Source organism: Trichosurus vulpecula, chromosome 4 (genome assembly GCF_011100635.1).
Source record: "Trichosurus vulpecula isolate mTriVul1 chromosome 4, mTriVul1.pri, whole genome shotgun sequence".
Classification (NCBI taxonomy): Eukaryota; Metazoa; Chordata; class Mammalia; order Diprotodontia; family Phalangeridae; genus Trichosurus; species Trichosurus vulpecula.
In genome coordinates, this window is record NC_050576.1 from 366380932 (window position 1) to 366405260 (window position 24329).

Genomic DNA, 24329 nt, shown 5'->3' on the forward strand with positions numbered 1-24329 from the left:
AACCACATAAATTTAAAGACTATACCATAAAACAATCAAAAGTAAATATTATTAAATTACAAAGAATAAGCTTGTCCCCAAAAGATATGAAAATATACCTCCGTTCCCATTTCTCTACAGAGATATGAGTCTACAGGTGTGGAAAATTGCATACAATGTCCCTTTTTCCTATGTGCTGGTTTTGCTGGGTGAGGTGAAGGGGTAGTTTCCCAACTCTTTAAAAAATTATTCTTTTATTGTTTATTTCATTTTTACACATATTGAAGGAAAACATAATAGTAGGTTTTCCCATCAGAAAATTATGTACAACCAATTTTAAAAATTAATTTTAAAAAGTTGCTTCTGGAGAGGGGAGGGTGAAGGATACAGGAAAACACAAAACATTCATTAAAAACTTTTTAAAACAATAAGCTGTCTATAATCTCTGGGCTTCTTCAGCAGAATTTGCAGAATCACGGAATTTGAAGGTTAGGAGAGACCTCGGGCTCCTTCTAGTCCAACTATTACATGAAAGGAATGTTCACTATAGGGACTCTACCACCTAGTGAGGTAACCCACCGCACTTTTCTGACAGCTCTAATTGTAAAGAAGCTTTCCCTAATATTAAGGCTGAAGTGGGCTCTTTGTAATTTTAGAGTTGGAATGCATTTCAAAGGCTATTTAGTCTAATTCCTACCATATCCTCAACCTCTCCTACCCATGAAGACCTCCAGGGAAGAGGGACTTCCTTCAACTGGGGAGGTAAACCATAATTCTTCCATAATTTAAGCTGGCACCTGCCTTCCTCCAGGTCCTCACAGAGCAAACATGAGTCCTTCCCTGACAGGCACTTGAGGGATTCAGTTCTGGGCTAGAAAAGACCTACCTTTCAGAAATGATAACCTATGGAACAGTAGACTTTTGGTTCAAGAAACAAGAGTGAAGTAATACAGAAAACAGTATTATGACAAGCAGCCACAATACATTAAAACTCACTTTGCCAGATCCCACAGGTCCAACCACAGCCAACAGTTCCCTTGGCCGGACAGTAAAGGAAACGTCTTGGAGAGTTGGGATTTCTGATGCCTACAAATAAAAGTTGACCAAAATGTATTCAAATCAATAATCAGTCTTTTTTATGAAACTTGGGGCTATAGGGGCACAAAATATAAGAATTCTATGTTTAAAATTAAGCTAATTATCAAATAGATATCCACAGATGTCAAATATCATTAAGTCAGAGAGGACAAATTTTCAGAAACTAAATTAATTTACAGAAATATTTCTATGTGAGTTAAGTTAAATGTTAAAAGCAATGGTGTATTTCATATCCATTCTAAACAAGTTCTCTTCTTTTACTAACCTCCCACATAACCTCAGGGTTTACTCAAAGCACAAAAGTATCTAACAAATAAAACCCCTCAAAATAAAGGTTTCCTACGTAATACTTGTCACACCTACCTCACAGGACTGTTGTCAGGAAAGTTCTATGTAAAAGTCCCAAAATGGTGCAACTTGATCCCTCTACAAATTAATTATTAATAATAACCAGAGAGTTGTCATATTGACTCTGATTTTTTTCAGTCAGCTTTATATCTCAACTATCTCCACTAGATGGCAGCATGAGAACACTTTAAAGCTCTGCCTCTCAAAAGATTATAAATAATTTTAAACCAATAGATCGGCTTAAATTTTATTTATATGATAATTATTCTCTGCAATGCTAAGTACTTTACTTGTCAAAAGTGGTGATAGTAAGTAAACACCCACAAATGGACTTCTGTGATTAAAACAGAAAATCAGGTTCAGGAATGAAAGGAATCTGATAAAGCTGTCTAAATGCAGTTGGAACATTGGGTCTGGGGTCCGAGGACCTGAGTTCAAATCCTACCTCTGATTATGTACCCCTCATCAGTAAAATGAGGGGACTGGATTAGATATCCTTTTGATTTTTATTCTAAGTTTTATCCTATTCTATTTATTCCTGGGCCCCAAACATTAGCTATTGTATCTATTAATTGGTAGTATCTGTCCACGACAAAGAGCCCACTGTAAATAGGCATTCTGTAGAAATGTAAAATATCTAGAGTTGACATAATACAATCAGCAACTGGCTCCTTGATGTCATTTAGAAAAAATGTCTACTATAACATGTTTCTCAAAAAAATGGAAACACATCTGGGGTTCCTATCTAAGGCTGTTAGTTTTAACTTTGCATTAGCTAAGTCAACAAAACAGAGGCTAAAGAAAAATCTGATAATATGTTATGAAGTTCAAAGCTAAATCAATTAACAGTGCTGTTTATCCTAGTACAAAGAAAATCAGGGACCTATTGTGATATGGATAACCTAGCTTATTATTTATATACAGTATTTTATATCTTAGTGTTCCAGGTTCCAAATCGGGAACCTCTGGACTTCTTAAAAATTTTATAACTATGTGAATATAATGGGTTTCCTTTGTCATCAAATGTATTTAACTGTATGCATCTAAAAATGTTATTGTGAAAAGCGGTCCATAGACTTCACCAGACTAGCAGAAGTTAAGAACCCCTGATCTAACTAAAAGCCATTCACGCAGAGCACCCTTTTAGAATTCTGATTTCTTCACATACATTTAATAATTTGAAACTAAAACTCCAGATCATGGCCCCTTAAGAATTTCAAAACATACCAGTATGTGTGAAAATGAGGACGGTCCTGGTCTGCTAACAGCGTCTCTCATCATTATGTAATTTTTATATATCCATATGTGCATACTCTTGATGGAATGTAACCCAACTGAGAGCAGGGACTGTCTTTTGTTGTTGTTTGTTTCCCCACCATCATGGGATAAAAGGTATGTGCTTGGCAACATTGTATTTACTTAATAAATACTTACATAATTGATTGAATTGGTGTAGACAAATACCATATAATCTTAAATTTAAACTAAGAATCCTGTGTCTGGAAGTAAGCAATACCCAAAATACCAGACTTATTGGTTGACTGTGTGGCATAGATCCTGGGTCAGCAGACCTAGAGTTTCAAATCCCTGACTATCTGTGAGACTTTGGATAAATCACTTAAACATTCCTTTTTTCCCCATCTATAAGATGAGGGAGTTGGACTAGATAAGACCTTTCCAGCTCTAAATTGTAAGACACAGAAGCTTCAATAATCTATCACTCAGTCAGTCATTGGTCATCATCTACACGAATTCTAGAACTCAATTAAAGTTTTTCATTAAGTTTTTCTCCACTTTGTAGTTAGGAAAGCATGGCTGTGTAAAGTGGTCCTAAAATCACTTTCCATTCACAAAAACATTTGGCTGGGTGGTTGGGCAGACAGAAGGGATAGAAGGCTGAGAATACATTTCTAAGCAAACAATTTCATGCTGTTAGAACTGAAGTCTATGGGAAGATTATCAAAATTCAATATGAAATTAATCCATATTCTAGTGCCTAAAGGTTTAATTTCTGCTTTGTGTCCATTACCTTATCCCAATAACTGGTAAAGTCTTGAACATGAACCACAGCTTTTTCATCCTTCACTAGTTGTATGTTGGCCTGGGATATTTCATCAAGTATTAAGAATTTCTAAAGAGAGAGAAATATAGAGAAATTACCCCAAAATGTAAAAATAAAATAAGGAAAAATAATAGGAAAAAATTCTTCAAAGAATTAACAAATTTCATGAAATATGGATGTTGCCAGAATCTGGACAGATATTTTATGAATTATATAACTTTTCAAATGAACATTTACCTGTATGCTCAATTACTAAAACAAAATGACGTATATCATTCATTAATGATGACAAATATTCTCTAAGTGTACTATACAATCTACAGAAAGTATACATTTTTATAAAGGTAATTTATTACTAACAAGCACCTTCACCTTTCTGGTGTTCTACAGACAAATCATGTACAGAAGTATTTTTAATATCATTATGATTTTAAAATATATTAAGGTTTCCAATAGCATCAGAAAATTCCTCCCTAGTCAAACATAACCACAATTTAGAAATCTGTTGAAATGTTAGCTTCACTTTTTGAAAAATAATACACTGAAGGTGGTATCTAATGATTAAAATATGTACAGAAATGCAAATTGGTTGTGCTGGATACACTAAAGACAAGAAATTCAATTTCAAGTGCCTCTTTTGTGCAAGGCACTATACTAGGCACTATAGATACTACTAATTATCCTTGTTTTGCACATGAAGAAACTGAAGTCCACAGTGGTTAAGAGAGATTTATGTGTGCTGAATTGAATTAAATTAAGCAATAAAAGTACTCAGAAGAGAAACCTTCAGATGCGTATTCAGAGCTCATTTGTCTCTTCTTTGATATTTTCCCCAAGACCAGAGTAAATCAAAATTAGCAAATCAAAAGTGTAGTTAGGGGGAGGAACAGGTTGAAAAAGGTGAGTAACTAAAAATAATCAAGAAGGGAGAGCTAATAGTCAGAGAGCAAAAAAGACAGAAAAACCATAAAAGACAAAAGAATTCAAACTTCACAAATGAGCAAAACACAACTCATTAACCATTAGTATGGAGCAACATATAGCGATTTCTGTAATGGTGATGATACAAAGTCACCAAAAGATTAAGATCTATACTGTATACTCTGCTTAAGAGTGTAGGAACATGTATGATTCATCCGAGAAAGACTTCCACTAAAAATGGTGAAAATAAAGCCAGTTTTGGTATTTAACTGGATATATTTCATCTATCCAGAAAGCTGGCCTTTATATTTTATTTACATTGATCATGTATCAATGAGGTGTCATGATGTTTTAAAAATACATTCCAAAATGCAGAAAAGTTAAGACTAATTGTTCAATAAACCTTGATTCTTTGTATGCTGATAATGGCTTCGGACATTCTCTCAATGGCTGACGGAAAGAACAGTGTAACAGTCACCCTCACTGCACCATACAATGTCACAGCAACAAATACTCGACTGGCAGAGATGGGATTTCCAAGGAGCACGTAGGTGGTAAAAGTCACAAACACAATTATTTTGCTTGCAACAAAGAAGGATGCCAAATTCATCCCTCTGAGGTAGGAGCTTTTAAGAATCTTGGAGATTTCCTTCCTGAAAGAGAGAGCAAAAGATAGCTCATAAATATAATACTGATATCCACCTTCAGATATAAAGATACTCTATCTTTTTTAATGTAGCACTTTGGTGGACTGAGCATAGAGCAGGTTAAACAAATAGTTCCTTACTTGTAGAAGATTCCAAGCTAAAACAGCTATGGAAACAGTTAACAAACATTCAGCTTATGCATAAAATCAAATAAGTATTTTCTTAATATGTAAGGAAATTTCATGAGATGATGAGTAAAATGGAGGGAATAGAAAATTTAACTGTTTCCTACTTAACTTCCAAAACAGAAATTTCACATAAAAACTGATCAAATAAGAAAGTATACAATTAATATGCTTAAATTGAAACTAGGTGAGCATATCATAAAGGAATCAGATTTTGGAAAATTAAAACTTTCTAATAACTAACATTATGGTCTACCACTAAAAACAATGAGTTGCCACCATGGGAAATATTTAAGCAGAAGCTACATAACTATATAGTGGGAGGTTTAATAGAGGAAAATACTGAATGAGGAGGGAAATTATAGTGGATGGCATCTAAAGGTCTCTTCCAACTCTAAGTAAAGCCAAGGAAAGGGGAAGTCATTTTTTTAAATTGACTTTGGATCACAGGGTTTAGGACTAGAAAGGTAATAAAAATAAGTCATAAATTTAGAGGTGGAAAACTACTTAGTAAGCCATTTGGTTCAATTTTCTCATTTTGTAGATTAAAAAACCTGAAGCATAAAGAGATTAACTGACTTGTCTAAGGTCAAACAGACGGCAGAGCCAAGATTTAACCCCAGGAAGCATGGTGTCTCCTATTCAATCTACTACAACTCTTTTTCAAAATTTACCAGTAGATTAAAAAAAAGAAAAAGAAAATGAAAATATCAGGTAGGTAAAAAAAGAAAACTTAGTGAGGGCTGAAATAATTGTCTTCAAATATTTAGTGGGGATGTTATCTGGAAGAAAGTTTCTCTCTTTTTTTTTTAACAAAGCCTTTTCAAAAGGCACAGCTAGAACCAATGAGGGAAAAAAAGGATGCAGAACTTGGTTCACCACAATTAAAAAATTTCTAACTATCAGAGCTGTATTTTAAAAAAATGGAATAACGTGGCATGGCTTAAAACAAAACTCTTTTGTGTCAGGGACTCCTGTGTCAATCTGGTGAAACCTACAGACTCTTCTGAAAATAATATTTTTAAATGCATAAAATAAAATACCTAAAATTAACAAAGAAAAGCAGTCATGTTCAGAAATAAAAGTTATCATAATATTTCAAAAAAGCCCAAGTTCACTTATGCACAAAGGACAATAAAACTGTGCATACTTTCTGACCCAGCAATAACACTTCTACGTCTGTATCCCAAAGAGATCATACAAATGGGAAAAGTACCAGCCAGACATGTTCAGAAATACTTATAGCAGCTCTTTTTGTGGTGGCAAAGAACTGGAAATTGAGAGGATGCTCATCAGTTGGGGAATGGCTAAATAAGTTGTGATATATGAATGTAATATAATACTATTGTGCTATAAGAAATGATGAACAGCCAAAGCGGAAGCGGCTGGCAGGGAAACCCATGTGGGAGACAGGCTGGGAGAAAGCTGGGTGGCCGAAACCAGCAGAGATCCCCAGGCCTCCCAACACAGGACGGCAGTCTGTGGAATCGAGAGAGAGAGGCAGCAGCACAACACCACCGGCCATGAGACATCAGCTCCTGAGGCTTGCAGCCCAAAGGTATGAAACAGGTCTTCTTGAACTTCCAGGAGACATAATGGCCAGGTAAATGGCTCCAATCCCTCCCCCCCTCACCCAGAGAATTCCTTGGGAAAAAAAAGAATGCTGGAATAGAAGAGACAAAAGTGGGGCTTCAGTAGCCGAGTAGTAGGAGTTCCTGAGTCCCAGAGAGGCAGAGCCAGCAGGGGTCAACTCCAGGAGCCCAGACATACTCTTGCTCCCCCAGGGGAAGTGCCAGACACCAGCTCAAACAACAAAGAGCTGAGACCATTGCTGAAGAGCAACAGTGCTGGAGAGCAACCCTAGGGAAAGAGACATCAGGCAGCCAGAACCCTCCCCCACATCTCAGGAAACTGAAGGCTATAATTCACAAAGCCAACAACTAGACTTACAATCCCCAGAATAAGAAAGCAGAGACAGAGAGCCCTGAGCCCCAAAAGCAGAAATTTATTGTAAAGGCGGGAAAAGATCAACCAACATGAAGAAGAACACAAAAAAACCGAGGACCATTGATTCTTTTTATGGAGACATGCATGATCAAAATACCAACTTGGAAGAGGACAGCAATGACACTATACCCACATCTGATACCTCAAAAGGTAATGTGAACTGGTCTCAAGCCAAAAAAGCATTACTGGAAGAGCTAAAGGAGGATTTTAAAAATCAAATTAGGGAGGTAAAAGAAAAAATGGAAAAAATGGAAAAAAATGGAAAAAAATTCACTGATGAAATCAAGTCCCTAAAGAATAAGATTGGCGAAATGGCTATGGAGATTCAGAATCTAAATAGAGAAAATAACACCCTGAGAGGTAAAATCAACCAATTGGAAAAGGAGACTCAAAAGCAAAATGAAGACACTAACTCATTAAAAATTAGAGTTGAGAAAGTAGAAGCTAATGAATCTATGAGGCATCAAGAAGTAGTAAAACAAAATGTAAATAATGAAAAAATAGAAAAAAATGTGAAATATCTGATTGGGAAAACAAATGACCTGGAAAATAGATCCAGGAGAGACAATTTAAGAGTTATTGGGCTACCGGAAATCCACGATGAAAAAAAGAGCCTTGACAGTATCTTCGAAGAAATTATCAAAGATAACTGCCCAGAGGTCCTAGAACCAGAGGGCAAAATAGTCATTGAAAGAATTCACTGATCACCCCCTGAAAGAGATCCCAAACTGAAAACACCAAGAAATATTATACCCAAATTTCAGAATTACAAAGTCAAGGAGAAAATACTGCAAGCAGCCAAAAAGAAACAATTTGGATATGATGGACCTACAGTCAAGATCATGCAGGATCTCTCAGCTTCTACATTAAAAGACAGGAGAAATTGGAATATGATATTCCGAAGGGCAAAGGAGCTGGGACTACAACCAAGGAACAACTACCCAGCAAAACTAAGCATAATTTTTCAGGCAAGAAGATGGACATTCAACAAAATAAGGGAATTCCAGACCTTCCTGATGAAAAGGCCAGAACTCAATGGAAATTTGATCTTCAAATACAAAACTCAAGAGAGACATAAAAAGGTAAACAGGGGGAAAACCCCCACAAACCATATTAATCAATAAGGGCAAATTATTTGCATCTTTACATAGGATTATATCATCTTATGTATGTTTTATATATATACATATATATGTCAATCTTGAGAATAGTACAGCTATTATGACAACTGAAAGGGATACACATAGATTGTGAATGCCTGCATAAAATAACTGATATAAGGATAAAAACATAATTAAGAGATGTAAAGGAAGGGCTATGAGAGAAGAGGTAAGGAGTTAGTAGAAAAGGGTAAATTACATCAAATGAAGAGGCATAAAAACACATTTTAGTAGAGGGAAAGAAGGGAGGGAGAAGAGCAGTATTTGAGCTTTACTGTCATCTGATCTGGTTCAAGAAGGGAATAACATACCATGATAAGTATAGAAATCTAACTTGTCCTAAAGGAAGTAGGAGGGGAAGGGGGGAAAAAAGAGACGGGGGGGTAGTCAGAAGGGAGGGGAAAAGTACCAAGTGGGAAACAGTAAGATAAGGGAGGGGAATAAAGAGGGAGGGTAAACTGAGGAAGGCGGCGGTCAAAAGCAAAACTTTGTTGAGGAGGGGAAGGGGAAAGGGAGAAATAAAAGCATAAACAGGGGGAAATAGGATGGAGAAAAAGACACGAATAGAAACCATAACTGTGAACATGAATGGGATGAACTCTCCCATAAAACAGAAGCAGACAGCAGAATGGATTAAAAACCATAATCCTACAATATGCTGTTTACAAGAAACACATTTGAAACAGGGGGATTCACACAGGGTAAAGGTAAAAGGCTGGATTAAAATATATTGCACCTCAGCTAAAGTAAAAAAAAGCAGGTGTAGCAATCCTAATCTCAGACAAAGCAAAGGTAAAGATAGATTTAATTAAAAGAGAAAAGGAAGGACATTACATCCTGCTAAAAGGCACCATAAACAAAGAAGCAATATCATTGTTTAACATACATGCACCAAGTGGTAGGGCATACAAATTCTTAGAGGAGAGGTTAAGGGAGTTACAGGAAGAAATAGACAGCAAAACTATAATACTGGGAGACCTCAACCTCCCCTTTTCTGAACTTGATAAATCTAACCTCAAAATAAATAAGAAAGAAGTTAAGCAGGTAAACAGAATTTTAGAAAAGGCAGATATGATAGACCTCTGGAGAAAACTGAATGGGGATAAAAAGGAATATACTTTCTTCTCAGTGGTAAATGGCACATACTCAAAAACTGACCATGTACTAGGGCATAAAAACCTCACAATCTGGTGCAGAAAGGCAGAAGTTGTCAAAGTATACTTTTCAGATCATGATGCAATAAGAATTATTTGTAACAGAGAACCATGGAAAAATAAGCTAAAAATTAATTGGAAACTAAATAATCTAATTCTAAAGAATGAGTGGGCCAAAGAACAAATCAGAGAAACAATTAATAACTTCATTCAAGAGAATGACAATAATGAGACAACATACCAACACTTATGGGATACAGCAAAAGCAGTTCTTAGGGGAAGTTTTATCTCTCTAAATGCTTACATAAATAAAATAGGGGAAAAGGAGATCAATGAATTGGACATACAGCTGAAAAAGCTAAAAAAAGAGCAAACTGAAAATCTCCAATTAAATACCAAATTAGAAATACTGAAAATCAAAGGAGAGATTAATAAAATTGAAACCAAGAAAACTATTGAATTAATAAATAAACCAAAGAGCTCGTTTTATGAAAAAATCAATAAAATTGATAAACCTTTGGTCAATTTGATTAAAAAAAAAGAAAGAAGAAAATCAAATTACCAGTATCAAAAATGAAAAGGGTGAGGTCACCTCTAATGAAGAGGAAATCAAAACAATAATTAGGAATTGTTTTGCTCAATTGTATGCCCATAAATTTGACAACCTTAGAGATATGGATGAATATCTATAAAAACATAAATTGCCCAGGTTAACAGAAAAGGAAGTAAAATTTCTAAATAACCCCATTTCAGAAAAAGAAATTGAGCAAGCCATCAATGAACTCCCTAGGAAAAAATCTCCAGGGCCAGACGGTTTTACATGTGAATCAATTAATTCCTATACTTTGTAGACTATTTGGAAAAATAGGTGAAGAAGGAGTTCTACCAAATTGTTTTTATGACACAAATATGGTACTAATACCCAAGCCAGGTAGAGTCAAAACAGAGAAAGAAAATTATAAACCAATTTCCCTAATGAATATCGATGCAAAAATTTTAAATAAAATATTAGCAAAAAGATTGCAGCAACTTATCATGAGAATAATACACTATGACCAGGTAGGATTTATTCCAGGAATGCAAGGCTGGTTCAATATTAGGAAAACTATCAGTATAATTGATCATATCAACAACAAACCCAGCAGAAACCATATGATCATCTCAATAGATGCCGAAAAATCCTTTGACAAAATACAACACCCATTCCTATTAAAAACACTAGAAAGCATACGAATAAATGGAGCCTTCCTTAAAATTATAAATAGCATCTACCTAAAACCAGACACCAGCTCAAACAACAAAAGCTGAGACTATTGCTAAAGAACAACAGTGCTGGAGAGCAACCCTAGGGAAAGAGACATCAGGCAGCCAGACCATCAACAAGCATTATTTGTAATGGGGATAAGCTAGATGCATTCCCAATAAGATCAAGGGTGAAACAAGGATGTCCATTATCACCCCTACTATTCAATTTGGTACTAGAAACGTTAGCTGCAGCAATAAGAGAAGAAAAAGAAATTGAAGGAATTAGAATACACAAAGAAGCAGCTAAATTATCACTTTTTGCAGATGATATGATGATTTACTTAGAGAATCCTAGAGAATCAAGTAAAAAACTACTTGAAATAATAAACAACTTTAGTAAAGTTGCAGGATATAAAATAAACCCACCTAAATCCTCAGCATTCCTATACACTACTAACAAAGCCCAACAGCAAGAGATAGAAAGAGAAATTCCATTCAAAGTTACTGTAGACACTATAAAACATTTGGGAGTCTATCTGCCAAGACAAACCCAGGGTCTATATGAACATAATTATGAAACACTTTTCACACGAATAAAGTCAGATCTAAATAAATGGAAAAATATCAGTTGCTCATGGTTAGGCCAAGCTAATATAATAAAAATGACAATTTTACCTAAATTAATCTATCTATTCAGTGCCATACCAATTGAACTACCAAAAAATTATTTTACAGAGTTGGATAAAATAATAACAAAATTCATCTGGAAGAACAAGAGGTCTAGAATATCTAGGGTATTAATGAAAAGAAATACTAGAGAAGGTGGCCTAGCCATACCAGATATTAAACTGTAGTACAGAGCAGCAGTCATCAAAACTACCTGGTACTGGCTAAGAAACAGAGTTGTGGATCAGTGGAATAGGATAGGTACACAAGATGGAGAAGTCAACGACTATAGCAATCTACTCTTTGATAAACCCAAAAGAGGCCAGCTTCTGGGCTAAGAATTCACTATTTCACAAAAACTGCTGGGAAAATTGGAAAATGGTAGGGCAGAAACTGGGCATAGACCAATATCTTACACCATATACCAAAAGAAAGTCAAAATGGGTTCATGATTTAGGAATAAAGGCTGATACTAGAAGTAATTTGGGAGAGCAAGGAATAGTGTACCTATCAGATTTATGGAAAAGAAAAGAATTCATGACCCAACAAGAGAGAGAGAGCATTACAAAATGCAAAATGGATAATTTTGATTATGTTAAATTGAAATGTTTTTGTATAAAAAAGCCAATGCAACAAAAATTAGGAGGGAAGCAGAAAATTGGGAGAAAATCTTTACAACTAGTGTCGCTGGTAAAGGCCTCATTTCTAAAATATACAGGGAACTGAGCCAACTATATAGAAATACAAGTCATTCCCCAATTGAAAAATGGTCGAAAGATATGAACAGGCAGTTTTCAGAAGAAGAAATTAAAGATATCTATAGGCATATGAAAAAATTCTGGAAATCACTACTGATTAGAGAAATGCAAATCAAAACAACTCTTAGATACCACATCTCTCCTGTCAGATTGGCTACAATAACAGAACAGGAAAATGATAAATGCTGGAGAGGATGTGGGAAAATTGGAACATTGTTACATTGCTGGTGGAGTTGTGAATTGACCCAGCCATTTTGGAGAGCAATTTGGAACTATGCCCAAAGGGCTATAAAAATGTTCATACCCTTTGACCCAGCAATACCACTTCTAGGGTTGTATCCCAAAGAGATCACACAAGTGGGAAAAGGACCCATATGTACAAAAATATTTATAGAAGCTCTTTTTGTGGTAGCCAAGAATTGGAAATCAAAGGGATGCCCATCAACTGAAGAATCGCTGAACAAACTGTGGTATATGAAGGTAATGGAATACTATTGTGCTATAAGAAATGGGGATGATACGGACTTCATAACAACCTGGAGAAAACTACATGACATAATGCTGAGTGAGCGGAGCAGAGCCAGGAGAACATTATACATAACCACAGATATATGGATTCTGTGAGGACTAACACTGACAGACTTTGCTCGTCTCAGCAACACAAGGTACAAAGACAACTCCAAAGGACTCATGATGGAGAATGCTATCTACATCCAGAGAAAGAACTATGAAGTACGAATGCAGATTGAGGCTCACTTCATGCTAGCCTTCCCCTCCTCTTTTTTCTTTTTCTCTCTTTTGTTTTTGTTTTTGGGCTGGTTTTTTTTTTGTTTTGTTTTGCTTTTGGTCCTGTTTCTTCTTTCTCATGATTCAGACCATTGGTCATAATTCTTCTCCATAACTTGACTAGTGTGTAAATTAATTCAATGTGAAGTTATATGTGGAAGTTATATGGGATTCCATGCTGTCTTGGGGAGGGAGGGGAAGACGGAGGGAAGAAAATCTGGAACTCAAAATTATGTAGAACCAAGTGTTGTAAACTAAAACTAAAAAAAAAAATTAAAAAAAAAAGAAATGATGAACAGGCAGATTTCAGAAAAACCTGGAAAGATTTATATGAATTGATGCTGAGTAAAGTGAGCAGAACCAGGAGAACATTGTACACAGTAACAGCCACAGTCTGCAATGATTGATTTTGACAGACTTAGCCCTTCTCAGCAATGCAAGGACCTAAAACAATTCCAAAGGACTCATGATGGAAAATGCCGTTCACATCCTGAGAAAGAACCATGGAATTTAAATTCAGATCGAAGCAAACTATTCTTTTTTTGTTTTGTTTTTTTTTTCTTTCTCATGGTTTCTCCTATTCATTATAATTCTTCTATACATCACGACTAATATGAAAATATGTTTACTACGGATGTGTATGTAGAGCCTATATCAGATTGCAGGCCACCTTGGGGAGGGAAGGGGAAAAATCTTAAAACTTATGGAAGTAAATGTTGAAAACTGAAAATAAATAAATTAACCAAAAAAAGTACTTAGAAAGCCATTTGGTTCAATCTTCTCATTTTACAGATTAAGAAACTGAAGCATAAAGAGATTAAGTGACTTGTCTAAGGTCAAACAGATGGCAGAGCCAAGATTTAACCCCAGGAACCATGGTGCTTCCTATTCGATCTACTACAACTCTTTTTCAAAATTTACCAGTAGATTAAAAAAAGGAAAAAGAAAATGAAAATACCAGGTAGGTTAAAAAAAAAGAAAACTTAGTGAAGGCTGAAATAATGGTCTTCAAATATTTAATAGGGATGTTACCTGGAAGACTGATTCACCGTTTTTTAACAAAGCCTTTTCAAAAGGTACAACTAGAACCAATGATGAAAAAAAGGATGCAGATCTTCGCTCACCACAATTAAAAATTTTCTAACTATCAGAGCTGTATCTTAAAAAATGGGAATAACATGGCATGGCTTAAAACAAAACTATCTTTTGTGTCATGGACATTGTGTCAATCTGGCGAAACCTACAGACCCTTCTGAAAATATTTTTAAATGCAAAAAATAAAACACTTAAAATTACAAAGAAAACTAATTATGTTCAGAAATAAAAGTTATCATATTTCAAAAAAAAAAACAACTTCACCTATGCACAAAGGGCTATAAAACTGTGCATACCCTTGACCTAGCAATAACTCTTGTAAGTCTGTATCCCAAAGAGATCATACAAACCTGAAAAGGACCAGACATGTACTGAAATACTTATAGCAGCTCTTTTTGTGGTGGCAAAGAATTGGAAACTGAAGGGATGCCCGGCAGTTGGGGAATGGCTAAATAAGTTGTGGTATATGAATGTAATGGAATACTATTATGCGATAAAAAATGATGAGCAGGCAGACTTCAGAAAAACCTGGAAAGACTCATATGAACTGATGTTGAGTGAAGTAAGAAGAACCAGGAAAACATCGTACACAGTAACAGATACATTACGCGATGACTAATTTGGATAGACTTATCTCTTCTTAGCAATGCAAGGATCTAAGACAACTCCAAAAGACTCATGATGGAAAATGCTTTCCACATCCAGAAAAAGAACAATGGAGTCAGAATGCAGATTGAAGCATATTATCTGCTCTCTCTCTTTTTTCTTCTTTCTTGTGGTTTCTCCCAGTGGTTCTAATACTTCTTTGCAACATGACTAGTGTGAAAATAGGTTTAATATGAATGTTTTTGTTGATCCTATATCAATTTACAGGCCATCTTGGGGTAAGAGGAGGGGGAGAGATGGGGAGAAATTTTGGAACTCAAAATCTTATGGAAGTGAGTGCTGAAAACTAAAAATAAATAAATTTTTAAAAATAAATAAAAAAAGTTCATACACTCTATTTCCAGTGGAAATGTTCAGTCTAGTTCTGAGATGGTTTAAGAGAATGGAAGACATAAAAATCTGAGGTCCTTTCAACTCCAGGCTGCTACAATTCAATGTTTCATTTCACTGATGTTAATTAGTATAGGAAAGACGGTGTCAACTGACACTTCTGTTACGACTGTGTCCAGGATTAACATTTTTCAAATTTGTTTTTTATTATATGTTTACTGTCTTGACTACAAATTTATCACATTTCTTCTTTTAGTTTTGTTTTTGGGGACATTTAACCCTAAAATTAGTCTTCTGGAAGATGCAAAGAGACACCTCCTTTAATTTGGGACCATACAATATGCAACTGAACTTTATTGTCAGCTTGAGAGCAGGAGGGCGGCAGAAAGAAGGCTAGTAGAGGAATGTAAGAGAACTAATTTCTATAAACCTCCTAAAATTAGGGACACTAAGATGAGTAACTAAATATGAAAATGCAATCATTTAACAGGATACAATACACAGAACATGCACAACTTACCTTCTGAGATACATAACGAGGTCTGCAAACGGCTTTTCCCAGGCATACATTTTTATTATTCTTATGCCCGTTATAACTTCATTCATCGTTCTAATTCTGACATCTGTGAAAGCAGCAGTCTGGCTCCTAACATACAGAAAGATGACTTATTCTCCACGGTTATCATGGATATCAATGCCTAACTGGCAATACTACCACCATTAATGAGCAGAGATGATGGACCAAAACCAGGACAAGATCACTCTGCTAATCTCTTAACACAAATGCCAAAGACTTCAATGGCTAGTATCTACTGATGGTTTATGGGGAACCGAGTACAAGCAGATGAGCAGAGCCAAAGAGAATTCATTAACAGGTCTAAAATCAGAACGGTACATAGATTGGTCCTTGGGCCTACGCTATTCAAATATGTAAATGACACAGATAGAAAGAATAGCTAACACATTAGATGAAAGAATCAAAAATTAAAATGGCTTTGCTAAACTTGAACAATTGATCGACTCTAATAAGGTATCATTACTATAAGTTAAATAAGGATAAAGATAACGTTCCACCCTCGGGTTTGACAATTGCACACAAAAAATGGGGGAGGCATGGACAGACAATAAAAGCTCATGAGGAAAATATCTTTAGGTTTTCTTGCAATTAAATTTAATATGTGCAAGATGGAGCCAAAAAAGCCATTATATTGTTAAAATAAATTAAGATTGTCAAGAACATATTATACAGGTCAGATGACATCAGGAATGCCCATTTCAGTTTAGTAGGAAAATACACTAAAAAGCTGGGATATATCCAAAAAAGAATCATTATCACTATCATAATCACCCAGCACACTTATTGAGGGGCCACCTGTTTACTTGGCATTCTATTAGACACAGAGTAGAGGTGCCCATAAGCAGAGTACACAATCCCTATCCTCAAGAAGTTAATCTTATAAAGGTGACAGAACAAAAACACAGAAATAATTAACAATATATATTGCAGAAACATGACTAAACATACAATCAATTAAAGCAATTCAGTTCTCATTATTCTAATGTGTACATTCTTATTTCTATATAAAATCATATTTTTATAAACTGTATAAAAATATATTCTCTTTATATTTAAGATGGTGATCATGAAGTATATAAAAATGAAAGCAGTTTTTAAAATGCATTCCCATGGTCTTTTCCACTGTGTAGGCACTTAAAAATGGCCTTTGGTTTATAGGCAGTCATAAGTAACTCAGCCAGGGGCAGTTTACAACACATACAAAGAATAAATAACATAGGGATTTTTAAAAAAAAATCATCACACAAACTACAAATGCTATCACACATACATAGTCAATGCAATCAATACTGATCTTACCTAAAGGAGGAAAACAGTTTCCCAAAGCAGCTTTGTAAAGGCAGAAGGATCAGCAGGACTGCCATTCCTGCAAGGCACGACACTCCTATTTCTAGCCAGAGAAGGACAGTAACTACTATGGCCTGAATTGGGCCAGCCCACAAAAAGTGTAAGAATATTGTCACCTTCACAAAGAAACAAACAAACAAAAAAAAAAGGCCATCAGGATCGAGTGATGTAAGAAGAGCCAGGAATCATAAGGACGAAAGAAGCTAAAAACAGCAAAACAGACCCATTCTGCTAATGAAAGAGACTGTAACCTAGACAAAGACCCTTACAAAGTGCTTCAACAAAAAAATGGCAAATGGTGCTTCAGATTGCCCATTTCTGGCAAAGAGAGAATATGTGTGTTGTTTTCTGAAATGAGAAAAACCAATTACCCACTTTGTTAAATTCCCCCTCCTAGAGCAATTTGAAACTATGCCCAAACAGCTATCAAACTGTTCATACCCTTTGATCCAGTAATACCGCTACTAGGAATGTATCCCAAAGAGATTTTTTTAAAGGGAAAAGGACCTATTAGCACAAAAATATTTAGAGCACCTCTTTCTGTAGTGGCAAAGAATTAGAAATTGAAGAGATGCCCATCAATTGGGGAATGACTGAACAAGCTGTGGTATATAAAGGTAAAAGAAAGCTATTGTGCTATAAGAAATGACAAATAGGCTGATTTCAGAAAAACCTGGAAAGACCTAGATGAACTGATGCCAAGTGAAGTAAGCAGCACCAGGAGACCATTGTACACTGTAACTGCAATACCGTACACCGACCAACGGTGAATGGCTTAGCTATTCTCAGCAATACAATGATCCACGACAATTTCAGAGGGCTCATGATCCACCTCCCCTTCCAGAGAAAGGACTGATGGAGTCAGAATTCTGATCAAAGCATGCTATTTTTCATTTTTGAATATTTTTTTCTTTTAGTCTGTGCCTTCTTTAACAACATGACTAATATGGAATTATGTTTTGCATGATTGCACATGTATAACCTATATCAAACTGCTTACTATCTCAGGGAGGGGGAAGGTGAAGGAGAGACGGAGAAAAATTTGGAACTCAAAATTAAAAAAAAGAATATAAAAATTATCTTTACATGTAATTAGGGAAAAATATATTCTTTAAATAAATAAGTAAATTCTTCCTCCTATCCAAAAGTCCCTTTGTGAATGAAAAAAATGTTTTGAACAAAGGATAATAATATTTTATAGCGCTTTAAGATTTGCAAAGCACTTTACATATATTATCTCATTTGAGCCTCACAGCAAACCTGTGAGGTACACTGTACCTCACATGAAGAAACTGAGGCTGTTATTAAGTAATTTGCCCAATCATATCACTACTTTAATGATATTGGAGAAAATATTTATTCTACAGAAAATGAGCCCTTTACCTTTCCAGTTATCTGCTATAAAAACTTTACAGCTAAGTCTGATCACATAGATATGTACCAAAAGCCCTAAATGAGGAGTCAAGACCTCTGACTCTTCTTACTCATTGGTCATGAAAAGAACACTAAGAAACAGTATTTCGAAAGACCTAAACTTCCTTTCTTGTTTGTTTGCTTGTTTTTAAATTAAATGTCCTTTCTTGCACTAGGAAAAGCACTGGGCCAAGAAGAAGGCAAACCTGTCCTCTTTCCCTGCCTCTGCCAGTAATTAATTATGTAACCTTGGGAAAATTACTTCATGTCTCTGGATTTCAATTTCTTCTTCTGCAAAATGAGAGACAGCACTAGATGGTCCTTTCTAAACACTCTCTGGAAATTAATTATAGGAAAATCATACACAGTCCCTTTATGGCAATGTACAGGGATTGTTTTGTTGTTATTTTTTTTTTAAATTGCGGTCTATTCACACTTGATCACAATATCACTATCTATCTATTGTACCACTGGTATATACGGACAAGCAGAAAAAATGATGCGTCACTCATATGTGCTACAAATGAATTTTAATTAAATCCCACGTAACAACTGTGGGGGAAAGAACAAACAGTATTTGCCATTCATTAGCAGGGGAATTTTGTTTTTACCTGATCAAACTTGTTCACATCATTGGACAGAAGATTCACTATTTGACCTGTAGTTGTCTTTCCCATGGCAGCATTACTAAGACGAAGTGCCTGGCATAGGGAGAAAAGGCAGAAAGAGTACTGTTGAATTGCAAGGATGCTAATGATCTCTGGTCACATTTATAAAAGAGCCTGAAAATAAAAACGACGCTATCTCAAACCGTGATTTTTTTAATAGCCCTCTCCATCCCAGAAAAAAAGAAAAAGTGACCCCTTTCAGAAAAGAAGATTTGGTGATGGGATGCAAACCAGCTCAGTGTAGATTGGTCGCTGCATACAACAGGATTGTTGTTTCAGACCTATGAGTTCATCCAGGTGGGGAACTCTCAGTGTCGAAAGTTCCTCGACTAATGTATATCTACAACTTACAGACTTAGGAAGCTACCATGATTACATGAGCATATGTGTCAATAGGACTTGAGAACAAGTCACAAAATCAGACTTCAGAGCTAGAAGGGACCCTAGAGGCCATCAAGTCCAATCCCCCTCATTTTGCAAATGAGGAAAATGAAGCATGCAGTAGTTAAAGCAACTTACTCAAGGTCACACAGGTAGGATTTTTTAACTACCCAAGTTCATAAAGTCAGAATGTGAACCCAGATCCTCTCACTCCAAATACAGTGCCCTTTCCCAACACACCATGCTACCTGGGCCAATTTCATTACACCTCACTGCCTCTCAAAACCACTGCAGGAATTGATTTGGCTCTTTAAATGTGTTCTCCATAATTGGGGTATTAAAAAAATGCTGGAAGAATGCAAGGAAGCCTGAGTTACATTCCAGTCTTGGAAATTTTTTAGCTGTGTGATCTTCTTAAGAATCACACTTTGCCTCAGTTTTCTGATTTGTAAAGAGGATAATAACAATGGTACCCATCTCCTTGTTGTAAGGATCAAATGATATAGTGATTGTGAAATGCTTAACACAGTGACTGGCCCATGGGAAGTACTATTTAAATGTTGACTTATTATTATTTCTTTATTTGGGTGTAATTATTCCACACTTGATAACTCTATACCTTTAAGATGTGATTACTATAAAATGCCAATGGAAAAAGGAAAAGGAATAATAGCATAGGAATAATAAATCACACACAGTGGTTTCCTTAACTGTATATATCTTTTTCAATCCTAATATTTAGAATTTTAAAAAATTTTCCTTAACTGAAAAACTACCACCAATTGTACACTTTTGGGATCAAAAATAATTTTCAGTAAAAAGAACAAGTTTATTTACCAATATCACATATTTAACCTGATGAAAACTGAGCTGGCTAGATTCAATTTAACAAACAATTAGCACTTACCACATGAGAGATACAGTGCCAGGCACAGTGTGCCAACACAACTCCCCGCCCCCCCCCCACTGTAACTAAAATTAGAAATCCTGAACTTCAGTGAAGGTTCTACATTTTCTTATATGATTCAGTACATTTTGCTAGGTCTCAGTGCCCTCGCATGTCAAATGGAAATGAAAGTAACATGTTCTATCTACTTTATAAGCTTGTTCAGACAGTCAAAGGTGATAAATAATATAACAGTCACAAAACTGCATTTATGGAGTTAAAGCCTTTAATGGGGACACACTGACACACAAAAAGGTGAATGACTTGTGCCCAAGATCACAGAGGTTATGACCTACTGACCCAGGATTCAAACACAAGCTTTTCTACTCTACTATACCCTACTGGCTCCCTAACGAGCAAATGTTTATAGAAAGACCCATGGCCCTGTTTGCAATTCACTTTTTTCTGTTCCTACAAACACTTACGGCTTTATTCAAAGCTGTTATCTTCTGATGCCTTTGCTCTGTAAACAAAGACATAAGAATTCATGGGAAAATTAGCCTAAAGTTAGCACATAGATTAAAAATCAGAAGAAAAATATTACTTGGACCAGTCAATACCAAGAAAACCCATCCAATGTAAAAAGAGCTCAAAGAAGCATCATTTTCACCATCATCTCCACCATAGCCTTTAAGATTTTTTTTTTGGCAGGGCAATTGGGGTTAAGTGATTTGCCCAAGGTCACACAGCTAGTACATGTGTCAAGCGTCTGAGGCCGCCTTTGAACTCAGGTCCTCTGACTCCAGGGCCGGTGCTCTACTCACTGCGCCACCTAGCTGCCCCATCCCTTAAGATTTTAAAGCTGTTTAATTTGATACTCAAAAAAATACCATGAGGTAAATATTTATTGTACCCATTTTACAAGAAAGGAAACTGAAGGTCAGAGAGGTCCATGAATTTGATCCCAAGTCTTTACTGATTCTAAGTCAGCTTTCTTTCTACTATACCAAGCTGTAGTATGTTACATAAAGTACACTGATAAAAACTAGGTGAATAAATGTTCCCATTAAATAAGGTAGGAATTAGATTGTCCCTCTGTCATTATATGGACTCACTATAGCAATTTCTCTTGAGGTTCTTTTTGGTTACTTAACATAAAAGAGAAAGCCACAGAGAAGTGGTTGTATTGGACTTTAACAACACTTGACAAATTTGACCTATAATCTAAATTCTTGTCTAATTTCTTGAGAGGTTCCAACAGTTCCTGCTTTCATAAGAGGCTATATAAGAATGCCGTGGAAGCACAGAGTGGTTATTATTTTTGGTTGAAAGGCTAAAAGAAAAGTTCCATATTTAATTGCATAAGCTATCACACGCCAATTCTGGCTCACCAGTAACAAACAGACCATCCATGCCAAAAACAAAAAACTACACACCTCAGCTCCACTAACCAGACTATATGTATGTAAGATGGAGAGATAACAGCAAGATATTACGAAGTAGCTGCCAAACAACAGAGTAAAGCAAAGTGATCACAAAAACAGCAAGGAGAAGAAATCAATTTTTAACAGTATGCTAAAGAAAAGCTTCTAGATACAGTCCCAAGTTCTTGGGAATCAACACAGGTACCTACTGCTAGGGCCATCAGATGACAGAAGGTGTCTTCCTAACCAAAGAATAAGCTTTCACACAAAATTGTAGGTTTTTTCAGTCATACATAATTTTTGTCATAAATGACATACATTTAAATACCATTAACAATACCATATTAGCATACGGGATACAAGTATTTATGTAAAATGTTTTAAAATACATTGATTCATCATGTGACAAAGTAAGATTTTTATTCATTCCTTCATTTAATAGATATTTATTATGAGCCTACTATGTCCATCCTTCTCTGGGTTCAGTAACAGAGATACAAAACCAAAAATTACATAGTCTCTGCCCTTGATAAGCTTACATTCTATGAGGAAAACAACATACACATAGATGTATGGTGGCTTTAAAATTTCTTTACAAAGGTTCTTTACCTTCAGACAGTCATTTTTCATTATTTTATATATCTTCTTTCCATTTTTATATTAACATTTTACATGAACATTTCATAAAGATTTAAACTGCTACATCAAATTAACTCTCAGTTGTCTGCATCACTGAGGAGGGTCAGTGGTCCACAGAACTTAAATCTCTGAACAGTCTTCCCCTCCTCCCCCACCTGTTTTGCCCTGCTTAGTTACACAGTAGACAAACCCACTGAAGCCCCCACTTCTCCCAAGATGGGCCTTCTAAGCCTCTAATCCCTTTTACCCCACCACTGTCATATAGACTCAGGTACGGAAGGAACATCGAGACAAGGAAGGCTCCACTCTTCCCACCAAAACTCCCTACGACCCAAATGCTACAATATCTAACTGGCAGAGAACTCAGTTCCTTCTCCTGCGCTGACAGGTCTGCCAGGTTCTGTCATAATGTAGTTAAGACAAAGAATCCAGAGACAGATCATCGGGAGCCTAGTTTAAGTTCTCTGGAGGGACAGAATAAATTTTTATTCTCAATTGAAGTACATATCATAATACTAAAGATTTAGAGTTGGAGGGTATGTGAAAGAGACACCAGTCCCAACCCCCTCATTTTAAAGATGAAGAAACAGGCCCAAAAGAGATAAGGCAAGATATAAAAACAAGGCCCCTGACTCATTTGATCTGCATAACTTCCCTATGGAGTTGTTATTAAATTATAGCATACAGCTATTAAGCTTTAAGGGGCCAGATCCAAACTCTGGTCTCTCCTGATTCATAATTTAACACTTTCTTGATGACTGAGGAATATTATGAATCTCAGTTTTGTAAGATCATGATGCCCTTACGTCAATCAGTCAACAAGTACTTATTAAGTACCAAGAACTGCCCTGATCATTGCTAGTTATCTATCTATCTATCTATCTATCTTTATCTATATAGATACAAACATATACACATACATATAACTATATTTACATATAAACAATTTCTATAAATTAAATATATAAAATAAATCTATATATACCTACATACAAGTATATGTGTATATGTAAATGCATATGTATATGTATACGTATTTGTATACTTGTATGTGTATATATACACACACCATATAGGATAAATTGGGAGTAGTCTCATAGGGCAAAGCACTAAGGTTAAGGAAGACTAAGAAAGGCTTCCTGTAGAAGGTACCTTAAGGCCTATTAAAATATGTAGGACAGTTCACCCCTATGCTAAATAAGCCTAAACTGCTCGTATTTCTTGAAGTCTTATTTCTATTTTTCTCTTGTTGTCATGGTATCTGTGGCTCCCAAGTAACCTGTAGATGAAGGAAGATGTTATTTACCTAAGGCAGAAAATTGTCCTTATAATTTTTCTGGCTGATGGTACTGCCACACCTTGTTTCAAAAACCTCAACCATTTAATCTACTGCAATTAATCAATGTTTGTGAAGGGAGGGCCTTCAGATTCTATCCAATTTCTCCTTCCTTCCCTTTCGCCTCATTGAACATTCTGGGAATTGATTTCAGAAAATGAGTCAAACGAGTTTCTATAGTTCTTGGGAGATGAGTCAAACTAATAAAGTGAGGATACCGGTATAAGTCCTAAATAGAATAAAAATCACTGGGGTTAACAAATGGAATAAAGGAAAGAAAACAGGGTGGTAGTGAAAACTAGCATCAAAGGAGAAGTTCCAGGGAGATAATTCAACAACATGATGCTGTACCTTCATGTAAGGCATTATGCTAATTGCCTCTCTCCTAACAAACTTATAATGTACAATATGGGATAGGACACTGGGAATCCCAATATGAGGAATGAAATTTTGTGTACTGTCAAGGAATAAATGAGAAATTCTGACCAAAAAAAATGCTTTAGGAAAATTTAAGGGAGTGATTATTTTTAGATAATGGGATCAGGGAAAGC

The 24329-nt window shown here is 35.6% G+C and overlaps 1 protein-coding gene across 1 annotated transcript in view; it reads right to left on the reverse strand.

Moving 5' to 3' along the window:
* The window catches only part of ABCC4 (ATP binding cassette subfamily C member 4), a 286747-nt gene that overhangs the window by 182465 nt on the left and 79953 nt on the right, over positions 1–24329 (reverse strand). The window contains exons 5-10 of the mRNA XM_036757037.1: positions 19056–19145; positions 16984–17147; positions 15628–15753; positions 4812–5061; positions 3455–3556; positions 976–1065 (exon numbers count right to left, since the gene is read on the reverse strand). Of these exons, the coding sequence (XP_036612932.1) occupies positions 976–1065; positions 3455–3556; positions 4812–5061; positions 15628–15753; positions 16984–17147; positions 19056–19145 (822 nt within the window). The remainder of the gene's footprint in view (positions 1–975; positions 1066–3454; positions 3557–4811; positions 5062–15627; positions 15754–16983; positions 17148–19055; positions 19146–24329) is intronic.